Below are 23,360 nucleotides of genomic sequence, written 5' to 3' on the forward strand. Positions count from 1 at the left end.
ATACATGGACTAGAATTACATTATCTTGAAACCCTTTTTCTTTTTGTGCCTTTACTTGACTTCTGAGAGAAGTTGACAAGTATGTTTTTTACCTAATACTTTGAAAATCTAAAACCAGAGTTCTTGAAGGAGCCCACATTGAATTCTCTAATGCCTTCCTAATTACCAAATTCAATTACCTTCTTCTCAACCCTCAACCTATTTGGTGATTATGTTATTCATTATCTCTCCTGAAAACTCTATCACCCTTTGGCTCCCATGATCCCTTTGACCCTACTTCTGTGACTGATATTTCCAGGGGTCTTTTCCTTCATTTTCCTTTTCTCTGCTAGCCCGTTCTTCTCTAACTTCCTCTTACTCATTTCCATTCTTCACAAAGTTAATTGGTGATACATTACCAGGCGACTTCCTCTTCGAGGAATGGCAATCTTGGAAATCAACCCCTTGACAAAAGCTACTAAAAAAGTGAGACAAAATAATTTAAAAATATGTTTTAGGGAAATCAGTGAATGCCAGTGTTGACTTAATGCAAGAAATGTGAGAGAACAGAAATCCAGAGAAGTACATCTAACATGCAGACCTCTTCTGCTCTCACAAAATGTAACAAGTAGAGGAGGCTAGAGGTAAAAAATCAAAATCTGCAATCTTCCAAAATAGTGACCCTGGTGAGTCAACCTTGAATTTGGACTGTGGCCCCAAAGGGATATCTTCTAGGACTGAGGTGAAAACCAAGTAAATCACACCTTGTATCCCCTGAAGCTTGATTTTGAGTTAGTTATGCAAAAATCTCAGGCCTCAAGGTTGAATTCAGTTTGTCTGGATGATTAGATGTGCTGATGGTAATTGAAAATTCTCTTTGGTGGAAAATGACATTTTCCTAGGACACAAAACTAATTTCTGTAAATTAAACCTTAAACTTAATATCCATCACACAAAGATCACCAGAAACATAAGGAGAGAAGATTCCATCAGTGAGAAGCAAGAGACATGATAGACAACAGAACAGACTCACTGTTACTCAAAGGTATCAGAATTATTTGACATAGATTATAAGTATATACCCTCAATATTTGAAAGGAGATATATGACAAGCTGTAGTCTGGGGCAGAAAATAGTAAAGTTACAGAAAATATTTGAGAAATAACTATGTAGATATTATAAACTGAAAAATAGAACTAAAATAAAAAATTCAGTGGTGTTGTGTTGGAGGAAATTAGACATACATGAAACAAAAGCAGGTAAAGTAGAATAAAGACCTAAAAAATAATAATCATCCAGAACGAAAAAAAAATTCATAACAAAAACCAAGAGGTAGTGAGCAGGAGAGAAAGTGGGAGGATGGAACAAAAGGGAGTGCAAAAGAATACAATAGTAAAGTGTTTAAATAAGTTTAACTAGAGTTTCAGAATGAGAAGGCAGGGAAAATGAGGTAGAAGCAGTATTTGAAGAGATTAAAGGTAAAGAACTTCCAAAACTGATAAAAGACATCAATTCTCAATTTTAAGAAACCCAAAGAATCCTAAGCAAAATAACTAAAAAGAAATCTAAAACTAGATGCATACTAGTGGAACTGCAAAAAGTCAGACACACTCTTCCACATGGCCCGAGAGAAGCCATATAGTCCCTTCTTTACATAGAAATTCTAGTATTTGTTTCTTAACCAAGGCATCTCATACTAGTTCCGTAACTAATTAGAGATTTTGCTCCAAAATATTCTAAGTTAATTATGCTTAAGTTTATAAAGAGAAAAAAAAAAAGAACTTTAAGTCTTTCAACTCTCTTTTGATGCCTTCAAAAGCTCACGTTGCATTTTCTTAATTGGAAAATATTTTAAAATGTGCTTTAAACATAAACTAAGAGATAATTTATTTCTTAAATGGTGAGATTTTTCAAAGTAGCTCATGTTCTTGTTTTCTGTCTTTACTGGAAAATGAACTGCCATTAAAAAAGGAGATTATAGATGTCACAGAGTGTTATATATGTCCTATCAAATGTACAGATATAAATGAGCTTGAAAAACAAACTCCAAATAAGAAAAACAAAACAAAACAACAAATCTCCCCTTTTATTTTCTTCAATTAGGGAAAACATGTTATGGAAACTACAGTATTGAACATAGTTGTCAAACAGATGTTGCATGTGGGTTATATAGTTAGGATTTTTAGTATTTAAAAATAATTAAGGTATAAATGTTGTATGACTTATATATTTAAATGTGAAGTAAGTATTATGTCAAATTATCTGAAATAGCTCTGCTAGGACACTCTCTTATTGCAAATTCACTCATTTCATTCAAGCCCCTGTCCTGGCAAAGGACAGAAAGAGACACAGATGGAGACAGAGAGAGAGATGGAGACACCTCTCAGAGGATTCTTGGTACAATTTTGTAGCTTTTTTAAAAAAAAATAACATTGTGAAATTCAAAAGCTCTGAAATACAACTGTTGTGTGTGTGTATTTTTCTTATTTTATCTGGCCATAGAACCTAACTGGAATTGACAAAAGACTATTTCTATTCTTCATTTTAACAATTTTTGGTGAGTTTACTACAATATTTTTTTAAAGATTTTTTATTTATTTATTTGACAGAGAAAGAGACAGCCAGCGAGAGAGGGAACACAAGCAGGGGGAGTGGGAGAGGAAGAAGCAGGCTCATAGCGGAGGAGCCTGATGTGGGGCTCGATTCTGGAACGCCGGGATCACGCCCATGCCAAAGGCAGACGCTTAACCGCTGTGCCACCCAGGCGCCCCTACAATATTTTTTTTTTTTGTTATCAAATCTGCTACAAAAAATATAGAATGTTGGACTAAGCAGGCTGCCACAGAACACCCCTTAGGGGTGTTCCATAATACATGGTATACGCACCTTTTTAAAACTCTAACATATACCAAATTCCAAACACATCTGGCACTAAAGTTTTCCAAGTAGGATATATTCTTATACAAAGCAATAGCAAGGATCTGTTGGTGGCATATGTTTATAAATACATCATCACCTCCAAACAAGAACAGATATGTCCAAAATTAACTAATTATAAGATTGGAGCTCTTGGGAGCTTTCTGAGGGGGGTGTGTTCAGAAAGCAGTGGGAAGAGAAAAAGAAAGGATTCTCATCTCTACAGTTCATATTCGTGGATAATTTGTTGAAAGTTTTATTTAATAATGAAGATTGACACATTTCTAAAAGTCATATATCACCACTACATTTAGAAGACAACATCTACCCAATAAAAATCAGCTTTCAATGTTGATAGAAAAAAGAAAGACAAAAGAGTATTGAGATCTTGTTTCAATAGTTTTTTTGTTTTTGTTTTTGTTTTTTTCCTGTAACTTGAAGTCAAGGAGATTCCAAAAATATGGATAGATTGGTTTTCAATCTCCATGCATTGGTAAACTAGCTATTTTTCTCTACTTTAATCTTCAAAATCTTGGGCTAGAACAGGACACAATTAGGGGTCTATTTAATATGTATTTTTGCCTAAAGGTATATTTTCTAGAATTAAAAAGTCACTGAAAATAGAAACAAATTAACAAACAATAAGCAAAAGAGATTAGGCTTTTTAAAAAAGATTCTATTTTTTTAAAGATTTTATTTTTAATCAGTTTCTACATCCAATGTAGGGCTCAAACTCACAACCCCAAGATCAACAGTTGCATGCTCCACTGACTGAGCCAGCCAGGTGCCCCCGAAAAAAAGATTCTAATTAACCCAGTAATCTTTACTTCCTTGTTAGATAAAAGCATATGAATAATAAGAAAAATGAAATACCAAATTACATGTCATTATCAGACATTCCCTGGAAAATCAAATACACTTCATGTATCTTGATGGAAAACTGGCAAATATATGCCATAACAATTAGGAAGGGAATGAACCATTAAGGAGTAAAAAGAATAAAAGCACAAGTTACCAAGACTGATAAGTTCTGATTTAAATATATATATAGTTTTTCTGTAGTAAGAAAAGTAGGTCATATATACATAACTATGAAGATCTTGAGTGACTGAAGGGCAGAAATTAGGCATACCTAATACTTAAATAATAGAGCAGTCTTTAGAGTAATAAGAATGTTTTAATTTTTAATATAAAAACATAACAATAAATTTATGAAGCACAGAATAATCTTATTATAATATAGATTAAGAGGAAGATAAATTTATTAAGTCATCTCTACAAATAGATATATGCAATTTACCCTAAGAAAATGCTCCAATTGTCAAAGACAAATTAATTCAGATCATTCAAGTCTTTGTTTGTGTATATGTATTTTTTTGTCTTTTAATTTTTTGATGTGAATTAAAGATGCAGGTAAGGAAAAAATAACTAGGATGGGAGAAATCCATTGCCTTCCTTTCAAGGGGGATAAGAGAAAACCTGAGAAGAGAAATATAGCATGTACAATATAAATATTTAATATGGAGATGGTAGGAGAGATGTTGAAATTATATTGACCTGTTGAGTTTTGCTTTATGACATTTGTTGTTCTTTATAGTTTGTTTCTTTAAACAACCCATGTATCTCTAATTCCATGCTATAGCAAACTGCTGAAATACCCAGGTAGGATACTGAAACAGTCGCAATCTCATATAATATTAGATACAAAATAACTTGGAGAGTCACCGACCATTCAGAGCTCTCTTGAGCTTGGAGTTTAGGACTTTTGCCAGAACAAAAGCTGTGTGATGGAAAAGCGTGCTACCAGAATCTGGGCTTCAGAGTAGCCTTGCAGTGTGCAACAAGGAAACAGCCCTAGGATATTGAACTAGATACTATAATGATTTTACACCTATTTTAAAATGGTGATATTATCAAAACACACATGAGATGCTGCCAAATATGTGTTTCTTTGCTTTACATTCATTTAACCACAGATAAGGGCCTCAAGGTAAGTACTTCCTGCTACCACCCCAGACTGAGCAACTGTGAAACTGAAGGTTGCCGCAGACATTTTTATTTTCCAAAGTGTTGCTTTCTTTACAGTTCTATTTTTGTATTCAACATTTTGTATTTTGTATACATAACTACTGTATATACTACATACACTGCCAAAACAATGGATTATAATATAAATGCAGTAAAATAAGACTTTAGGCCAATACTTCTACCAAATAATTTTGCTTATCACCCTGAAATAGTAACTCTTCTTGGCTATGATCAACAGCCTTCCCCGTGAAAGACAATGTCAAGGGAATGAGAGGATAAGACACACACTAGGAGGAAGACACATCAGGAAAAGGAATAATTATGGAGACAGTAAAAAGATTCATGGTTTCCAGGAGTTGGGGGGCAGAGATAATAAAGGAAACACAGAGGATTTTTAGGGCAGTGAAAATACTCTGTTATGACACTATAATGATAGGTGGAAGTCATTACATATTTGTCTACACTTACAGTATGTACAACAGTGAACTCTAACTTAAACTATGGACTATGTCAATGTGGGTTCATCAACTGTAACAAATGCACCACTCTGGTAGGAAATGTTGATAATAAGCTTATGCATGTGTGAAGGCACAAGGTATATGGGAAATCTCTGTCATTCTTCTCAATCTTACTGTGAACATAAAACTGCTCTTAAAATATAAAGTCTTTAATAAAAAAAATTTTATATCAAACTAAAATGCATTTTAAATTGTCAGTGTTACTTTTATGGGGAAGATAGAAGTGAGTTGATTATATCCGTTATACCTAATATATCCTCACAAATACAAAGACTCCATGGCCTTTCAGATTAAAATGTACTGCAAGAAGCTTATAATTGTGAGAGTTTCTTTGGCTTATAATTGCTTTTTAAACTACCTTCCCTCACAAAATTCACATCTGAACTGATCTAAGTATGAATAAAACATTCCATCCACATACACACATGTGTACATGCACACAGTCACAGGTGTACATACAGGCAAATGGCAATACTTTAATAATATATCAGACCTTTAAAATATATTTAAGGGAAAACTAACTGTTATAACTGAAAAAAATCTAAAATATTAAAAGAAATACCATGTAAAAGTAAAATGCTTGAATTGAAAATATACTAATGTTCTTTACCATCTCACACCTCACTTCAGCTGTCCATATCACCTTTTTTATCCAATTCCAACTTTCTTTAGCCCTCTCTTTGTTTCATTTTGTCATTAGTATTTTTTTCTTAAATTGTATCATTGTTTCATACAACATTTGAACTGTAAGATAATTTATGACAGCTTGGTTGATGTACAATTTGTATCTGTCCTGTTTAATGACACAAAGAAACTAAAAGAATAAAAACCTATATAAATGAGTATTCACTGCAGTAACTATTTAGGACAAATTTTAGGAAGCAATGACAACAAAATATTCTCATTAGGAGTAGTACAAACTAAAATAGTGGGCACAAGTTGTTAACCTTGGATATTACTGTTTCTTAGGAAGAATATGGAACTTAATTCATTATGTCCTCAAGGTGAAAGCTCTATTAGATAAATTTGAAAAAAAAGAAAGAAAGAAAAAAAAAAAAAAGCTGTTCGGGAAAATGATAAAAATCTACGGTTACCTTTTGCCACTAGATGGAGCCCAGGCATCTATATGGCAAAATCCTCACTATGTTTACATGTGGCTATATTTGATTATTTAGAATCTCCTATAGGAGTAGTATAATCTGAAGGAGGAATGGGGAGACCAAAGGTGTTTTTTAGACTGTAGTCTCTTGGTGAAATGAAAATTAATTAAAAGTAGATATTGCTTCTCTTAAGTTTTTTTTTTTTTTTCTTTTTTCTTTTGGTCTTTTTTTTTTTTTTTTTCAATACAGATTCTCTAACATGCAAAGCACATAGACCTACCTCTCTAGTTTCATGCCTGCCTCTCAACATTCTATCTTGCAAAGGCTTCCTCGGAATTATTAACAATGCTCTTAATATTCTAGTTTCATTTTTCTTATTTTTTTCTGAACCCATTGATCATATGAAACATTCAACCCTGATCTTGATCATATGTATCTCTTATATGTGGCAACAATGACTGCATTTAAAGAAGTGGCTTTCTCTCTTGTGAGGAAATGGCAAAACTCTCTGATCATCCATATGGGATGGAAAACAAGTTCATAAATGACAAATAGCCCACTTTGGACAAACAGATACCATTCATTTTGTTGTGAGCTTCATCTTTAGGCCTCTGGGAAGTAGGGTACTAATAGAGGAAGGGTTCCTATGTGGAAAAGGCATGAGGAGAAAGAAGACAGACTTGGTACATTCTGCCTTCAATAATTAAATTGGTCAGATTTCCAAGTATTATCTTGGAAAAGATTTAAAAAAACATAGTCCCAGGACCAACACGGGAGAAATTTTGTAAACTGCTGAACAGTTTACAACCTTTCAAAAAACGGAATTTTGACATTTGTAGTCCCAATGTAAATTATTTCAATTCTTTTTGATATATCCTGAAAAATCAAAACACATAGCATTTGTGATTTTGCCAAGACAGAGATTTGAATTCCATGTTGTGTTATGAGCCTCTTAGCTTAAGAGTTGTTCTAGTTAACTGCTTCGAATATGTGTTGCAACTCAGCTCTGTTGTCTCAACTTATTATTTATGAAAGAAACATTTTCTGACTTTTCTGACAAAGCTCCTCTATATCTTCATTTTGATCTTTTCTGATTCATATTTGCAATTACTAGAAAGATAGCTAAAGATTGAGAAAGCATGAGGCTAAGGTTCAGTGAAGAAGGAGAAACCAGTGTTGGCGGAGGCAAAACACCTAGGGATAGGAAGACTATATCAACTACCAAAAACAGAACTTGCACCTGGATACCAGAAAGAAAAGGAAGAAGGGTGGAAGTAACTGGACTGAGCCTGAGAGATCTCCCTGAAGCTTCACTTGCTTCCTCATGTGCAAAAATCATGTGTTTAGCACCAACAATTTATCAGCTACTGAGCTTGGGAAGATACATATCTATAAATGCAAGCTAGTTATGAAACTTAGGAGTTTAATGAGAAAAAATATGAGAAAATAGACAATTGTGGCACATCAATATAAGAAATACAAATTACAATAGGATACTATGGGAAGTTTATCTTCCTCTGGGGTGTATAAATTTGGAAGTGAGAAGGAGAGAGAAGAGGCTTCCATGAGACCATGATATGGTGATTCCTTAAGCTATTAAAAATTCAGGCAAATTAAGAAAGGAGGATTGTGATTGAGAGCAAAGAAAGGAGATTCTTCTCATAGGTACTCTTCCCAGGCTGGAGTAAACCATGAAAAATTCACTTCTTCAGAGAGGAAGGTACTAAGATAATTGAAAGAAAAAGCTGGGCTGGGGAAGCTTATCATAAAGGATCTTATCATACTCTGATGCTTAGAAGCAGCCATTGAGGGTTTTAGGTGAAGAAAAGTCATTATATTTTTATTTCAGAGTAATCAATCAGTATTCCTTTAAAAGTAAGTTTTAGAGTGTCTTTTGAAGGCTAAGTCAAACCACATTACTGCTCAGCCCAAAAATTCCCATGTTTTTGTTACACTAGCCTACAAGTCTCCCCAGAGTCTGTTCCCATTTTGGTGTATCTCCCACTCCTCTCCCCTTCCATCAACCCTTTCTTTCCATTGATCTTCCAGCTCTTCCTTAAACACACCAATCATCCCCCATAGCAGGGCTTGGAACCATCCTTTCCACCTTTCTGGACTCCTGTTCTGTAGAGTAACAGTGCGGCCTGTTCCTTTAGGTGTTTGCTGGGAGTTCGCAGAGAACACATACATTCTTTGCAATCCTTCCGCTCCCATGCCCAACTGCCTCTCAAACTGCCTTACTTTGCTATTGCTCATATCTGACTTATCACCATGTAACATATTATCTATTCTATTAACTTATTTCCATAGTTGATCTTTCTTTACTAGCATGTAAGCCCTCCAAGGGCTCTGATTTTTGTGTGTATTGCTATTGATATGTCTTAGAACCTGAGACAATTCCTGCCACATGGGTAGGCCCATTAAGTATTTTTTTTCAATGAATTAAATCATTGCTGATAAAAATCATTATTAAAAATTTCAGTGATGAGGACCTCTAACTCAAGTTGAGTAGTACAGAGTGAGAGCCTCCACAATCAAATTAGAAGCTCTGAAGAACATGAGACATTTTTTATTCTTGTGCCACCCAGGGCCAGGTAAATAGTGAATACTTGCTTGATGGGAAAACATTTGTTTCTGAAATGAAAATGAGAGAAGACCAACTTGAATTTTTCTGTACTATCCAAGAGCAATAACCTAGCGACTAGCAGGTGCCATTTTTACATAGTTAATATCAATTGACACTATAGCTGCCATTTATTGGTATCTATATAAAATATGTTTTGTTTTGTTCCTTTTCATATTTTATCTTCTCAAACCAGTGAGATTCCCCTCCCTCAGTTTTACAGAAAGGGAAACAGAGTGATCATGGGATAAGAAGGGATAACTTTCTAATTCGAACCCACCTCTATTTGATGGAGGGCATAAGGGAGATTCACAGCCCATGAAAGTCTTTTCCTGTTGAGTTTGGTGGAGGGGATGCAGCCCACTATAGTCAATAGAGTCTCAGCCCTGAGCTTTAGATCAGAAGACTAAAAATAAAACAAGACATATATTTATGATCGAGGAATTTATGGACTGGTGACAAGAAAAAATTATCACTCATTTATAGAAGAATAGGGCATCATTTATTTTTGATACAGTAGACTTAACTGTAAGATGTTACAGTATAACTTGCCAAATATTTTTGAGACTACTATTTTTTAAACATCACAATCCTTCTCTAATCACCAATGATAAGCCGAATTATTTCAAAATACTATGGAACAAATATATTCATCTGCCAATCTAGTACTAAGAAAAAAGAATCTTAACCTTGAAATTTAATTAGTGCCTCACTTAAACCTCCTCCTTGACTACTTTTGGTATCAAAAAAGGAACTGATGACTTGGTAAAACAATCTGTATATGTGTAAAAGAAGATTTTGACAGTCAGTGATGTTGTAATTTCTGCATCTGAGTTACTAGCAGGTTTTAAGCTTTTCTGGTATTAAGCATTCCCTTTACTTCAAATTCTGGCATTTGACTGCTTGAATTTCTATAATAACTTTCACTCTGCTGGTTCTCACCAGCTACACACATTTTTTCTGAGAAACATATGCCTCCATACTTAATCTGCTTATAGACACAGTATATTTTCATTGTTAATAGCATGGATTTTAAAATCAAATATTCTTGTATGCAGGTTACAGCTTGCTAGTTAAGTGACCTTGAACAACACACAACACACACTCTAAGTCTCACCCTCTTTATCTGACAAATGGAGGTATAGAAATCAGCTTAGCAAATGCTCTCAATGATCTACACTTTTTGGTATAGAAAGTATACTTTTTGGTATACACTGTTCCTATAAGATCCTCCCACATGAACCAGAATTGGTTCTGTGTGAGACACAGAATATGGTAGAAGTGACGGTTTGTGACTTCTAAATATAGGTTATAAAAGACATTACAACTTTCCCCTTCTCCTCTTGAATTGTTCACCTGCACAAGCCAGACGCCATGTTTTAAAAACATTTAAGCAAGCGGGCACCTGGGTGGCTCAGTCGCTTAAGTGTCTGCCTTCAGCTCAGGTCATGATCCCAGGGTCCTGCGATTGAGCCCCACATCGGGCTCCCTGCTCTGCCAGGTAGATTGCTTCTCCCTCTCCGTCTGTCTGCTGCTCCCCCCCGCCCCGCTTGTGTTCTCTCTTTCTCTCTCTGTCAAATAAATAAAATCTTAAAAAAAAAAAAAAAAAAAAGCATGTAAGCAAGCAAGTGGAGAGGTTTATATGAGGATGAAATGAGGTCACCAAAGTCAAAAGCTAGTACCATCTTGCTAACTTTAGAAGTGGGTCCTCCAGTCCTAGTCAAGCCTTTAGATGACTTCAATCGCAGCCAATATATGACTACAACTGCAAGAGAGACTAAGTAAGGACTGCCTGGCTAAGTCTTTCTTGAATTCCTGACCAACAGAAGCTGTGAGAAATTAAAATGATTATTACTGTTTAAGCCCCTGAGGCTTATGATAATTTGTTATAAAGTCATAACAACTAACATGAGTAATATCTGATTGAATTGTTGTAGGGATAAAATAAGGAAATATATACAATGAGGTTAATGAAGTGACAAGCACATAGTACATGCTTAAAAATACTGTGGTAGATGCCATTAAAATTATGTGTGTGTATGTGTGTGTTTGTGTGTGTGTGTGTGCCTGTGTAGCCGGGTGCTTAAACGAGATAAAAAAGAAAGAACAGTCTCATAGTGTCTCTACTTGATGGGCTTGATTGTATTTCCCAGCTTCCCTTTTAATTAAGAATGGTCATGTGACTAAGTCCTGCCAATGAAATGGGAGCAGAAGTTAAAATATACTGCTTCCAATATGGCCCTCAAACCGTCTAATGTACAATATTCTTCTTTGCATTTACTCTTCCTTAATAATGGAAAGAAAGAGAAACCTCATGATTTGGAAGGTGCCTGGGTTCCTAAAAGACCACATAGAAGGCTACACACCAAATAAGAACACTAACAGTGATCTCTGAGGATGAAAAAAAAAAGAAAAGAAAAAAAGAAAACAAAAAACCTTTTACTGTGGTAAGCCACTGATACTCTGGAGTTTATCCATTACAGTAGAGAGTGTGATGTTAACTGATATACACCTTCACTTGGACACTGATATCTTCTTCTCAATCAGGACTATCCTCTCTATTATTGGCAGTGTTCTCTGTGCCTGGTTCTGATATATCACAGAAACTGAACAATGCATGAAGAAAATTGATCTCAACTGTTAAAAGTAGGATCTGTCTCATCAGAAACATCCACTGAATCAATGTAAAAGAGATTTTATCTTCAGGGACTAATTCAAAGCACTTCATATAACATTTTCTCTATTTTAATATATTTCCTCGTTTAATTCTCTTTCTAATATTTTACCACATTTTCCCCCTTCACTTGCCCATTTCAGCTACAGCTTCTGGTCCAACGTAATCTGGTACCCTGATTTTCCCATTACTAGCTGTCTGACTTCGGGCAAGTCAAAATATGAAACAAGGTCTTTCTTGTATAATTCCAAGAATAACTAACGTGAAATGATATAGAGTAAATGGAGTGAGGGGCCCATGAGAGTACCTAGTACTTATCAGAGGCCAAATAAATAATAACTATTATTATTCAAGATTACAATTATTTACTGAAATTACTTATATTTATATTCATTACCAAAATGAAAATATATTTCACCTTTTTTGGATACAAAATGGTATTTAAAACTATATTTTCATATTCAGATTATCTGGCAGATGTTACAAAGTAGTATCAATATTTCACATTACAGAATGAATTACATGATGTTTTCTGGGCATACAGAAGTTAAATGGATCAGTCCCTCTTATTTTTTTTCACCTTGAAATCTCTCTGTCAATAGAAATTCTTCATGAACACTAGAAGGACAAGTTCATAGCCCAAACATATAACCAGAAAATTGAACTCAACTGTTTTACCATAATATCTTGTACTAATGGGATGATACACCTAACAAAATTTAACAAGCTTGCTGATATTTATTTCAGAGCACCACTTTGTAGCCTGAAATGGATACTCATCCCAGCAGGTGCCAAGACTCAACAACAACCCACTTTCAAGTTACATGCAAATTACACACTGAAATTCTATAAAGAAAACACTCTACTCCTTTCCCCTCAAAATAGAGTTCTTGTGCAATACTCTAATGAGAGTATACTTAACAGATACAGTAACTGAATTGGGGAGAAAAATCCCTTCTGGCTTAAAGAAACATCAAAGTCCATTTCATAAATGACAAATAAAATGTGACTTCCTTTCAACAAAACAAACACCTTGATACTGATTCTTTACCACATTAACAAGGGATTTAGAGTCCATATATTCCCTTTGAACTTGGTAGTAAGTTTCAATGTACTTAGCATGTTGATGTTAAATGTGGCCCTGACAAGTGCTAATGTATACCTTTTGGGTTACTTGATACTCTCTATAGAGATGCACTACTGAATTAGAAAGAAAACAAAAAAGAGAAGAAGAAGAAGAAAAAAAAAAAAAAAAAAAAAAAAAAGCAAGCAAGCAAGCAAGCAAGCTACTGCCATGGGTTCCAACATTCATTTATAAAGGAAATGACTACATGATACCATCAATATTTAAAGTGCTTAGCAAGGATACTGATTATATAAACTATTTCACACTAATTTAAACATCATAATCAATAGTTAAAAGCATGACTGTAACCAGTATCTGGGAAAAGTGGTTAAAATAATTGTAGTTTGGTACTTGATAGTCTTTTTTTTTTTTTTTTTTTTTTTTTTTTGTGTGCAGAATTTCTAACTTCCAACTGTATTTATTCCTAAAATATCTCTTCCCCCAGTGATCTCAATATATCGGCATTTATTATAGACTCACTATTTTAAATATCCCATAAAAGTTACCATAGACTATAAGCAAGCCCAAGCAAGAATGAAGGAAGCAAGTCACCAAGGGAAGGAATTAATTTCTCACAGCACAAAGAGGATTCCTGAGAGCAGGAATGTACCAAATTATGTAAAAGGAAGTGTCACAAGTGCCTTTACTTTCTCACTTTTTTTACATGTAAAGAACTATTAATGAATGACTTAAAAAGTGGCCAAGGAAAAGAGGCAAAGAGGAGGGAAGGACTCAAGAAGCAAATCTGAAACACTGCACATCATCTTGAATGATTTACTAGAAGGTAAAATTTCAAATCTCATTCTGAAGTCTCAGACAAGAATGAAAACCACTTACCAAAATGTGTTATTTATGACCTTGTTGATTAGTTTATTTCAAGGAATGTGTATGCACTAGTTTGCTTATTTATAACGAATTTTTTTTGCTTTCAAATAATAACATCTTTGAGGCATTTTAGGAAAAAAGATCACTTTATTGTATTTTCCTGTTGTGATATCAGACAGAATGACTGAAAGTAGGTGATTAGAAACTACCAATCTGCTGTAGCTTCAACCTTGCCCTCCCCTGGGGCAGTGGATTATTTCTACATCATAGTATCTGTTAGTTAATACCAAAGGCTTCATCCAACTTCAAAGCAGAGATATTAAAGGCTCACTTTCCACTACAAGCAGGTGTATTTTTATTAGCTTTCTCTTTCAAAATTGCTATGACTTCACTTGCAGATATCCCGCCAACAGCCATTATTGAAAGCCTTACTATAATTGCTAAGTTCCATGCAATGTCTGAAGCACAAAACCAATGTCACTCGCAGCCCTCCAACAATTGACTGAAACCAAGTGTTACATCATTAAAGCTGAATTACAACACACCCATGCGTGTTTTCCATGTGTGCTATTTTAAACAATAGTAGAGCACAACCTGGCTATAAATTCACAGATCCCAATTTGTTCAAATTCATGAACAATAAGAGCTGTCTGAATGCCTTTTCTGGCTCTATTTTAGTCAGAAATGTCATGTACCAAAATTAAATGTCTGTTTGGATTTAACTGGAGATGGAAATGCTAGCTTTATGTTGTAAATTTAAACAACCTGCCACAAAGGGAGACTCACATTTGTATCACTTGGGAAGGCGTATTCATCTCTAATTGCTCAGGGTAACACAAATAAACTAATGTAAAGTGTTCGGTTTCTTAACTGGTTTTGTATAGAATAAATCAGATGAAGTGATGAAGGCATAGGTTTTTAGTGGGTTCAGATTGGATTTCTTTACTTTGATACAGTTGGATGTGGAATCCATGCATTCCGTTATTATTAATGACTAGGAAGTTTTCTGGAAATTCATGAAAATTCAGTAAGACATTCATTAGTGCTGATAAAAAATATTAGCAGCATACTCATATTACTTTTTCTTTTCTAATTAGGTTCAACCTATTCCATTATTCAGTGATCTAAGTGGAAATATTTCTTCTCCTGTAGTGGTACGCAAAGCTATTATAATTACTTTTTAAAAAGGTCGACAACTTTTTTATTCAGCTTCAGTGATTTTATGGTGCCTAGATTCCACCGGAAAATATTTAGTCACTCGCTTACTTGGATAGAAATCCATCACCTGGAATAGAAATCATGGTTAACGTGCCAGCATCTTTGTGCAGACAGGCCCTGAAAATATATACTAGGTAAGGCCACTGCCAAATGACTTGTGTCTGGCCAGCACTACCTTTCAAATGTTTTCTGCATACCAGTCACTATTAAGATTTATTGTAGTCTGTGTAGGTAAATACATTTTAGTTTTCATACCCATAACTTAGATAATACATTAGCAAAGTACACTCTACATATTACCTGTCCTCAGTTGTGGTTTCAGTAGCAACTCACAATATTCATATTTCTCACCAAAACCTAACAAAGTTCTTCATGTTACTTTTAATAGATCACAGTAAGCCAAACGCAGGAGTTTCGTATATGTTACTAATCCCTAGAGAAATTAGTTTAGTTTCTTAAACATACCCCTATCATGAGAAAATACATCTTAATAAACAGAAGACCTACTCCAAAATATATGAGAGAACTGGGCCCTATAAAAATATACAATAATCCCAAAGCTAAGTGCTATGCCAGGCAAAATCAACTAACTACTTCTGCTCTCTATTATTTAAATCCTTGCATTCATGTAAAAAGTAAATAACTCCTACACACACAAACACACACATACACACACATCAAAAAATGTTACGGGTCATCACTTCTACCACATTCAATTTACATCACAAATTATGACAGCAAAAGAAATCCATCATAACCACCAAAGGGGGAAAAAAAAACCCAAAAAACTATGTTCTCACCACAAATATATGTCCACCCAGTTCTTTCCTTTATTTAGAAAATCACAGTGCCAACTGAATCAAAGCAACCATACTATTTTAGGGTTTATTTGTTTTCTTTAAATTTGGCGGACACTGTTCTTTCCTATAAAATCGGTTGACTCAATACGGAAAAAAATATCCACCATTAACTTCCAGCATATCCACTTGTTATTCTTCATTTTGCATCCCAAAATTAATCTTACTGATTCATGTTTAAGGATTGCTGTTGAATAAAAAATATTTTATGAAGTTATGTGCTCTGAGTTAATGCATTTGGGGAAATTTAATTGTCATTTAAATGTGTGCCACTGAATATATTAATCACATTCTTTAGCTTGTAGGATCTGGGCTGTTTTACCCATCTTCAAGTATTTGTCATTTGACGATTTTGTGTGTTTTGATACACAGTGAGAAAGGCATAGAGAAACTAATCGATGTGTTATTTCAATTTAAACATATCTCCCAAGTCCTAAGCTGTAGCATTTACATGATTACAAGGCATTTATTAAGTAATTGCTTATCAGACCCTACACGTATTTCAGCAAATCAAGATGACCTAGACTGTATTTACATTTAGACTGTAGAGTAATTTTCCCAAACCACATAAACAAAACCATTTTGACACCTGGTCCTTTAAAGTTCATGAACTTCAACATCTGAAAACATGTGCAGGACTGTCAAACATTGCAGTGCTCTCCCTGGGGGCAGCTGAACATATGTAACTGTGTATATCACAACGTCATATGCCATTGCATTCTCTTAAAAGAAAGTAACTGGGCCCTTTTATCAGGGCAGCAAAACATCCCAGCCCTGAATCCATGAGATAAGGAGCAAGGACTCTGAGGGAGGAAGAAGCTTAACTGTAACTACAGGCTTTCTAAAGTTGGAGTTCAGCAAACCCACTCGTTCTAAATTTCCTTTCATTCAAAACCCGTATATAGTAGCAAATAATAATGCTGCAAGTACACAAGAGGGAAGATTGTAAGCCAAAAATCACATTCCAATAACTGTGAATATTTTATGATTATATAATTTATATGCTCAATCACTCCAGGTGGGAGAAAAAAGACAAAGTCAAAAGGGGAGCTTGGCAATGAGAGGAATGACTATCCATAAACCTGGGGTGTGTCCCATAGCTTAGAAAAGCTAAAAGGTACATCTGATGACATCTACTACCCCAGCTGCTCATCTCTGCCTTGTCAGAGATCTTCCAAGCTGAGCAAATGATTTTGGTGAAAGGGGCAGATGAGAAGGCTGATTAAATCCACCCTTACCTGTGAAACAGGTATCATCTCCCTGGAGAAGTGTTCTTTATAATTCTGCCAGGGGGAAAGGGGAGGGCCAGTTGCAACCCACCTGCTTACCCTGCACAGTCTGAAAGCTTGCTAGCGATAGGTTCACAAAATGCAGCAGCAGGAGCAGCAGCAGCACTGCACAATCTCTTTAGCAGTCTTCGTCCACCTGTCTCTGAGTGCAGCGACTGGCTGAGTCCTAGCAGCTGTTTCTTACATTTACCAGATTGCTGGCCCTTTTGACCATGGGCAGATAAATTAAGGCACCTGGGCTCCACCTTTCCAACTCTGAATAGCAAAAGGAAGCTACTCTCCAGTGGATTCTGTGCTCCAGCAATTAACTGAAGAAAACGATTAAAGGCTCCAAGGCAGACATAATAGAGGATCTGGGGTTGTAATTAAGCAGTGACTTGGGATGGCTGGAGGGAATATATCATGAAAATTTTATCTCCGGTAGAGAGGACTGTTTTCTAAGTACTTCAGATATACTTTCATGTATGTGAACAAAGTTTCTGTTTTTTTTTTAATCATCCACAGAAGTTTGAATTTGATTTCATCTTTTTTTTAACATTACTTTTCAATCGAGGTGAAATTCATATAATGCAAAAGTTATGTGAATATATTTTTAACTGTAGATAAGAATAATATAATTACATTTCAATCATTCAAATTAATAGTTACACAAAACATTCTGTTTCTGTATCTCTGCTTTTCAGACTTGGTAGCTGTGAAGCTCTGACCTTCTTAGATTATCTAATTTGAAGGTCAACATTGATGGAGGTGACTTTCAAAACTCTTCCATATGTATATACCTCCACAGGCATCAGCTTTCCTGCCACTGCAGTCTCTAATCAGGAACCAGAAAACCTAGCATTTCCATGCATCCTTAAAATTAAACCAACTTTATTTTTTTAAATTAAACCAACTTTAAAATAAATTTATCACTGAATTTGTAAATGAAAAAAATGAAGAGATGGATGAAAGTTAATTTCTAAAAAGAAATTTCATGAGCCCCTACGCCAAATCTTTCATTAAAAATGTAGTGCACAGAATAGATCATCTTCACCTAATTGCACTGCCTTTAAGTATTTATATCTATTAGATCTTTACTTTGATACAGGTCAATGTTTGGGAGAGGAAGTTGAATCCCAGATGCTTGATAATGCACTGAAGAACTGGTAATGATGCCAAGTTATTATCTAATCTTTTCTCTTATATGTATATTGGTTAGAATGCAGTTTTTAGAAAGTAGATGGTAACTGGTGGTTCTCAAACAATTTTGATCAGGAATAATGATTATATAGATTAATTATATTTAAATAAATTCAAATAAAGTAACATGGGTTAGTGATGAAACTGTTGCATGTTTGCATTTTTGTAGTTAGAAAGGAAACTTATCCTATCTCTCCAAATTAATCAGCTCCATGGTTCTTAAAATAGATGTCTCCCAAATTTGTATCTTCAGCTTCAACAACTCCTATTATTTCCAAACTTGCATTTCGACACATAGATACAGAGCAGGCAATTGGATACATAGGTCTGAAGTTCAACAGAGAAACCAGGAAAGGTTACATAAAATGTTACGTCAATAGCATTTAGAAGGAATTTAAACCCATGAGACTGAGTTGAGATTATACAACGCAATGAAAGCAAGAGAGAGGACTGAGCCTCAAGGAATTACAGGAATTGAGGTTTAGAGAAAAAGCTGGTTCTAGCAGCTACAAAGGAGTGGCTAGTAAGGCAGGAATAAAACTTGTAAAGAGTGCATTGCTGTGGAAACTAGAAGGAATGAGGGAGGAGAGAAAGGTCAAGGTTGTTGCCTTGAATTTTAACTTAAGTGAATTCATAAATGTCTATCCTTTTCCATCTCAGGAAATTTTATTCATCTTTAAAATCCAGTGTTAATGACTTTACTGGCAAACTCTCCCTATCCCTTCTCATCTCCTACCTTTATCACGTAGTTAGACCAGGCTTTATGTCAACCTCATCATATTTCCTTCAAGGTTTTAGGCAGTTTCATCAATAAAAGTGCTCAAAATGGGAGTATTTTGAAGTAGTTAAGAGACCTGGTCTTGCTATCCTGATCAGACTTCTTAAAAAATAGCTTATTTCATTAACGTATGTATTTAGAAAGGAATTTTCACATGTGCTACTATTCTGATCAATACTGTCATTTTTATTCTTTATGTGGGAGTGTAGTACAGTAGCAAAAATGCAGGGTTGACTGGGTAGCTCAGCTGGTTAAGCATCTGCCTTTGGCTCAGGTCATGGTCCCAGGGTCCTGGGACTGAGCCCCGCATGGGGCTCCCTGCTCAGTGGGAGCCTGCTTCTCACTCCCTCTGCCCCTCTCCCCTCCTCCCTCACTCCTTTCCTCCCCAACTTGTGCTCTCTCTCTCACTCTGCTCTCTCTCTTAAATAAATTAAAAAAAAAAAAAAACTTAAAGAATCAAAAGTACAGACAGAAAAAAGTTTTGAATTCTACCCTTACAACTTAAAGAATATGACCTTGGACAACTCAATTAACTCTTTAGGCCAAAATTTTCTCATCTGAAAAGTGTAGATAATAATATGTCCTAAAAGGCATTGTGAAGAGTAAGTAAAAATGTATACTTAGAATGGAGTAGATAACTTGATAAATATCAGTGGCCTTCTCTTTTATGGATGCTTTGCCTTCCTGGAAACTCACAGGGCACCTGATAATAATTACACAAATAGAAATCTATAAGAAATATCATATTTTCCTACAGGAATTATTAGAACCTGAATTATATATGATATTCAGTCAATGAAAACTTAAAGACTCATTCACTCACCCTTATTTCATCCTAAATTAATGTTTAAATATCAAATTATAACTACAAACTATACTGTATCAAATATTTAACTAATTTCCTATCCTGAAACCAGCATACCCTGAAGTGATATGAAATACAAGACATGAGTTTCATAGTTTCTGCATTACATTTTTCTGTAATATTAACCACAAAACCTCTGCAAAACTTATATTTGATCTTAGTGATTGCCTTTCAAATGTGATCCTGAATCATGAAAAGGAGAAGAGAGAGATCCATTTATTACTTAGTACTGAAATAATGTAAAAAATTTGTTCTGGTTCTAAACATAATTTAAAAGTAGAAATTTGTAGTCAATTCATGCACACATGGGAAATGAGATTTAGAAAATAATTTTTCCTTCAGCTACTCATAAAATTCATTGGAAGATACTAGCTATCACGTTCTTCTTACAGATTTGCGAATTTAAGAAAAGAAACAACTTGGCAGTCACTGGGGTTGATAAAAATAAAAAAAGATACAATTCCAGGCTTAAGAGTAAATCAAGAATTTCTTGATTACCCATTTAGAAAATAATACATATTTTTGGTCACTGATATATCTAAAGCACCTAATACCCATGGCACATAGTAGTAACTCAGTATTTATTGAATAAACAAATGCATATATGTAATAATTGTAATTATATATAATTAAAAATATTTCTATATAATTATAATTATTGTATATAATTTGTATAGTTACATATATATAGTGTGTATATATATAATTACATGTAATTATATATATATATTAATTACAAATATTTATGCCCTAATTTCTTTAAGGAGTTTGGGCTTTCTCCAATACATATTGAGTTGTAAGCATAGCTTATTTTGCGGTGGACTAACAGTGTCAGATCTAGAATTAATGTGCATAATAAAAATATCTTACAATCTGAAATTAGGAATATTATGAATATTTTCTTTGCTTTTTTCGGAAAAAAATGTTTTGCATTAACAATACTCTAGGGCCTCCTGCATGGTATGATGTTTTTTTATGGGTTGAATAAATCTGTAAACTTAAAGCATCTCTCAACTTTTTATCTGAATCAGATAGCTCTTGTTTATATCTATTAGATTCTCTCTGGTGAAGACTTTTCCTGAGATGCACAGAAAGAGATAAATGATCCTATAGCTCTCGGAGTTTCCCAATTCTGTGCCTCTATCCTGACAGCGACTATCCTAGTTGAACTCACTGTCACACCTGACCAAGATTATTGCAATAAATCCCTAATGTGTTTCCTGTCACTCAACCATTCCTCACCAATTATTTCTTTTTAAAACCATCTGTGACCACAGTAAAATGTGAATCTAATCAAATGGCTTCTATGCTTAAAACTCTTCAATGGTATGGTTATAATGCCCTGAGGACCAAGTCCCCAACTCCTTAATGTGCATTCTCTACACATCTTTTTCTGCTGCTGCCCTTCTTCATTTTTCTAATATTATCTCTTGTGTTCTTCCACTCTCAGGTAACACTACAGCCATAAAGAACCAATGCGTTTCCCAACACAGCAGGCATTTTCTTACCTACTGGCCTTGGTGTGACCTTCTTGGTCTGCTTGAAATGTGTTTGCTCACAGCCCTTCAGATGGTAAGCTTCCACTCATGCTCAAGATACACACTGCCACCTTGGGTAATCTTATCACACACCACACCTGTATTATGTATGTTTTTCTTCTATGTTCTCTCAGAGCGTAATGTGTATAACTTTAACACAACATTTATCATAATCTACTGGAATTACTAGTTTACTTGATCACCTCTTCCAAATTCTTAAAGACTAGAATACGGTCTCATTTGACATTTCCTCCCAGTATCTGCCTCAGTACTAGGTAGCGATAATGCTATTATTGTTTTTATCACCATCAACAATAGGTAGCAATTGCTATTTACCTTACAGCAGAAATCACCCTTAGCGCTTTACATAAAATATTTCATTTAATTCTTGTAAAAATTCTATTATTACCTCCAGAAAGCTTGAAATCTTGCTTACCAATATTCACACAGCTGTTAAATATCAAAGCCAGGACCCCAACCAAGATTTGTATGAGTCCAGACTTCCTGTTCCTAACCATTGTTAACAATTCCATCAGAAAGTTGGTACTTAATATATTTGTTGAGTATGTGAGTGACTGGGGGATTTATTAAATCAGAGTAAGGTGAATGAAACATAAAACTTTTAATAAATGTTAATTCTATTAAAAGTGCTAGTGTAGTTATTGTTGAATACAGCTAAACATTTTCTTATAAATTAAAAAGAGGGTCATTTAAATAGATTTTTTTTCAATAGGAAGAAAAATACTGATAATTTATTGGTAGATATAATAAAAAAATGGGTTAAATTCAGGTAAATTTCAAAACCCATTGATAGTATCCTTTGCCATATAAAAACTATACATTTCAAACTGGAAACAGGCATCTCAAACTGCATATACTGTATATTAGCTTTCAATCATCAATGTAAACAGTGTAACATAAGCATTATATAGACTACACGTTAAGATAAACGAAACCACTTTTGCCAAGACAGATGTAATCACTCAAATTCCATTGGGAAAGAGGTAACAGCATTATTTGGTCTAGGTCTCAAGTACTTTATTTAGTAAATAACTTGGGTTTTGTTTATTCATTTCTTCATAACACCTATTTCCAACATTTAAACATTACAAAGTGTTCCAAGTATTCTGGACTTAAGATTCAATGGTAAAACATGACATTTGTTAATCTTCCTTCATCAAGCAATTTTTATTTGACAGTTATGGGGATAATTTACTTTAATTACTCATTCTTGAATAACACCTAAGTACTAAGAGGAATATTGTATTGCTACCCTTCCTTATATTTCAAGCCTCTTCATTTCTTTTAATCACAGATATAAAAGTAAAACATAAGACAATTTGAAAAGTTATATTCAGAAAAATTCAACAATTTGATTTTAGCCAAGATACTAATTTCTCAAGTTATTCAAGGATTAAAATCTCAAAAATGAGTTGACCATATGCAGCATATGGCTCTGGAAAACAGTTATTTTAGTGCTGATCGTAAGCAAAAAACAAAGTTGTCTGAATTGAATTGCACCTTATTATTTTTTAAATTAGATCCACTGGTTTAAATTAAAAGTGCATTTTCTTTTCTTTTTTTTTTAAGATTTATTTATTAGACAGAGAGAGACAGCCAGCGAGAGAGGGAACACAAGCAGGGGGAGTGGGAGAGGAAGAAGCAGGCTCCCAGTGGAGGAGCCTGATGTGGGGCTCGATCCCTGAACGCCAGGATCACGCCCTGAGCCGAAGGCAGACGCTCAAGGACTGCGCCACCCAGGCGCCCCTAAAAGTGCATTTTCAAGTAACTTTATATATTTACATTTACACATTTTTATGCATTAAACTTTTTTTTTTCCTATACAT

The 23,360-nt window shown here is 34.6% G+C and overlaps 1 protein-coding gene across 17 annotated transcripts in view; it reads right to left on the reverse strand.

Annotated features, from left to right (window-relative positions):
* AGMO (alkylglycerol monooxygenase) overlaps nt 1-23,360 on the reverse strand; it is a 366,688-nt gene that overhangs the window by 125,002 nt on the left and 218,326 nt on the right. For 4 of the 17 annotated variants that reach the window (XM_057304530.1, XM_057304524.1, XM_057304532.1 and 1 more), the window contains one exon: nt 100-9,570. The exons of the other annotated variants lie outside the window; for them this stretch is intronic. In XM_057304530.1, coding sequence (XP_057160513.1) covers nt 9,430-9,570 — 141 coding nt within the window. In that variant the 3' untranslated portion in view covers nt 100-9,429. Of the gene's footprint in view, nt 1-99; nt 9,571-23,360 lie in introns of those variants that run through there. 17 annotated transcript variants of the gene reach the window in all.

The sequence above is a fragment of the Ursus arctos genome, unplaced genomic scaffold (genome assembly GCF_023065955.2).
Source record: "Ursus arctos isolate Adak ecotype North America unplaced genomic scaffold, UrsArc2.0 scaffold_3, whole genome shotgun sequence".
Taxonomy (NCBI): Eukaryota; Metazoa; Chordata; class Mammalia; order Carnivora; family Ursidae; genus Ursus; species Ursus arctos.